Below are 1,797 nucleotides of genomic sequence, written 5' to 3' on the forward strand. Positions count from 1 at the left end.
GCATGATGAGGCTAGCACAAAGAATGGTAACCAATTTTTGCGCGAGCATTGGCACGTCGGCCGGCCACAGGTGGACCACACTGTCCGGGATGAATGAGATTGGTGTCAAGGTCACTGTCCACAAGAGCACAGACCCCGGTCAACCTAGCGGCGTGGTGCTGAGCGCCGCCACCACCATTTGGCTCCCTCTCCCTCCACAAACCGTCTTCAATTTCTTCAAGGACGAAAGAAAAAGACCACAGGTTTGTCACATTACTTACACCTTAATCAATTCAATTCAACCCAACCTGTTGTTTGTTACCTTAGAATAATTGTTGTGTTTCCTTTTCATTCTAAAGTGGGATGTTCTTTCTAATGGCAATGTACAAGAAGTTGCTCATATAGCAAATGGTTCACACCCTGGTAACTGTATATCTGTGCTTCGGGTAAGTAACATACACCTTTTTCGATATCCAATTTAACTGGAATTAGTATCATAAAACTGTTACTTACGTAGCAGCACACCCGATTGAATGTGTGTGTAAAACTTTACTATTCGATGGTGCATAACAATTAAACTAAATATTGAATATGATTCTTTGGAACATAGGCATACAACACAAGCCAGAATAACACACTGATACTACAAGAGAGTTGCATAGATCCATCAGGCTCCATAGTAGTATACTGTCCGGTTGAGCTTCCATCGATCAACATAGCAATGAGCGGCGAGGACCCGTCGTATATCCCCCTGGTACCGTCAGGTTTCACGATCACCCCCGACGGAAACCACCACGATCATCAAGGAGGTGGTGACGGGGCATCCACAAGCTCAACCCCAAGCAGAAGCAGCAGCACCATGGTGGGAATGAGATCCGGCGGGTCACTGGTGACGGTTGCATTCCAAATACTAGTGAGTAGCTTGCCATCTGCAAAGCTCAACATGGAGTCTGTAGCAACTGTTAATAACCTCATCAGCACCACTGTTCAGCAAATTAAAGCTGCTTTGAATTGTCCTACTTCCTGATAGATGCACCCCTCAAAAAAAATAAAAATAAAAACAGAAAAAGGTCCTTTATTTTAATTTACTACCTCATCACCTATAGTCTTTTTTTTTTAACCCCTTTACTACTACTACTACTACCATCTATATCCTTAAATATGGTTATCAGAAATGGTTCAGAAACTTTCAGAGGCTCTCTCTTATTTTGTTGTGGTGGTAATCAATGTGTAGAAGGGAGTGGTGTTCTTCTCTTAGGAGGGGTTAGTTGAGGGACTTGAATGCCCTCTCATCAAAGAAAGGCTCTCATTATTTACTCCTGCTGCTGTTGCTGCTGGTGTGTGCTGGTAGGAGCTGCTTCTGTTTTTTTTTTCAGTTTTTTTTTCCAAGGGATCATCAAAGGCTGGTTGGCGTCATTAGTTACATTATTTCACACCAACTACCATATTTTCAAGTTTCAGTTCCTTTAATTTGATTGGAGGGTTTGTGGGAAAGGTACTTTTATTTTATTTTATTTTAACTTCTTTTTCTTCTTTCTTTATTTTTACTTTTGGGTTTGATTATTTGCACATTAGGTTTGGAAAAAGAAAAGGGCGTTATTAGTAGTAGTCTTGTTAGAAGAGGGAGTCAAGAACGCACCATACTTTGGTCTTTTTTCTTTCATTATTATTATTATTATTCTCTACATTCCCAGATTATTACTGTTAGCTAGCATCATATATCATGGAAAATGTTGTATGGTTCGGGCATTGACTTCCTGTTCAGAGACATATATTATATCTTCATAATTATTGTTATCCTGAAGCTATTGTTCATCT

General features: G+C 40.4%; 1 protein-coding gene across 1 annotated transcript in view; it reads left to right on the top strand.

Annotated features, from left to right (window-relative positions):
* LOC107490711 (homeobox-leucine zipper protein HDG11) overlaps window positions 1-1,748 on the top strand; it is a 4,115-nt gene extending 2,367 nt beyond the window's left edge. Inside the window, exons 8-10 of the mRNA XM_016111522.3 lie at window positions 1-242; window positions 339-425; window positions 590-1,748. The exon at window positions 1-242 is cut by the window's left edge and continues 4 nt beyond it. Of these exons, the coding sequence (XP_015967008.1) occupies window positions 1-242; window positions 339-425; window positions 590-1,006 (746 nt within the window). The 3' untranslated portion in view covers window positions 1,007-1,748. The remainder of the gene's footprint in view (window positions 243-338; window positions 426-589) is intronic.
* Window positions 1,749-1,797: the final 49 nt, after the last annotated feature.

Source organism: Arachis duranensis, chromosome 5 (genome assembly GCF_000817695.3).
Source record: "Arachis duranensis cultivar V14167 chromosome 5, aradu.V14167.gnm2.J7QH, whole genome shotgun sequence".
Classification (NCBI taxonomy): domain Eukaryota; kingdom Viridiplantae; phylum Streptophyta; class Magnoliopsida; order Fabales; family Fabaceae; genus Arachis; species Arachis duranensis.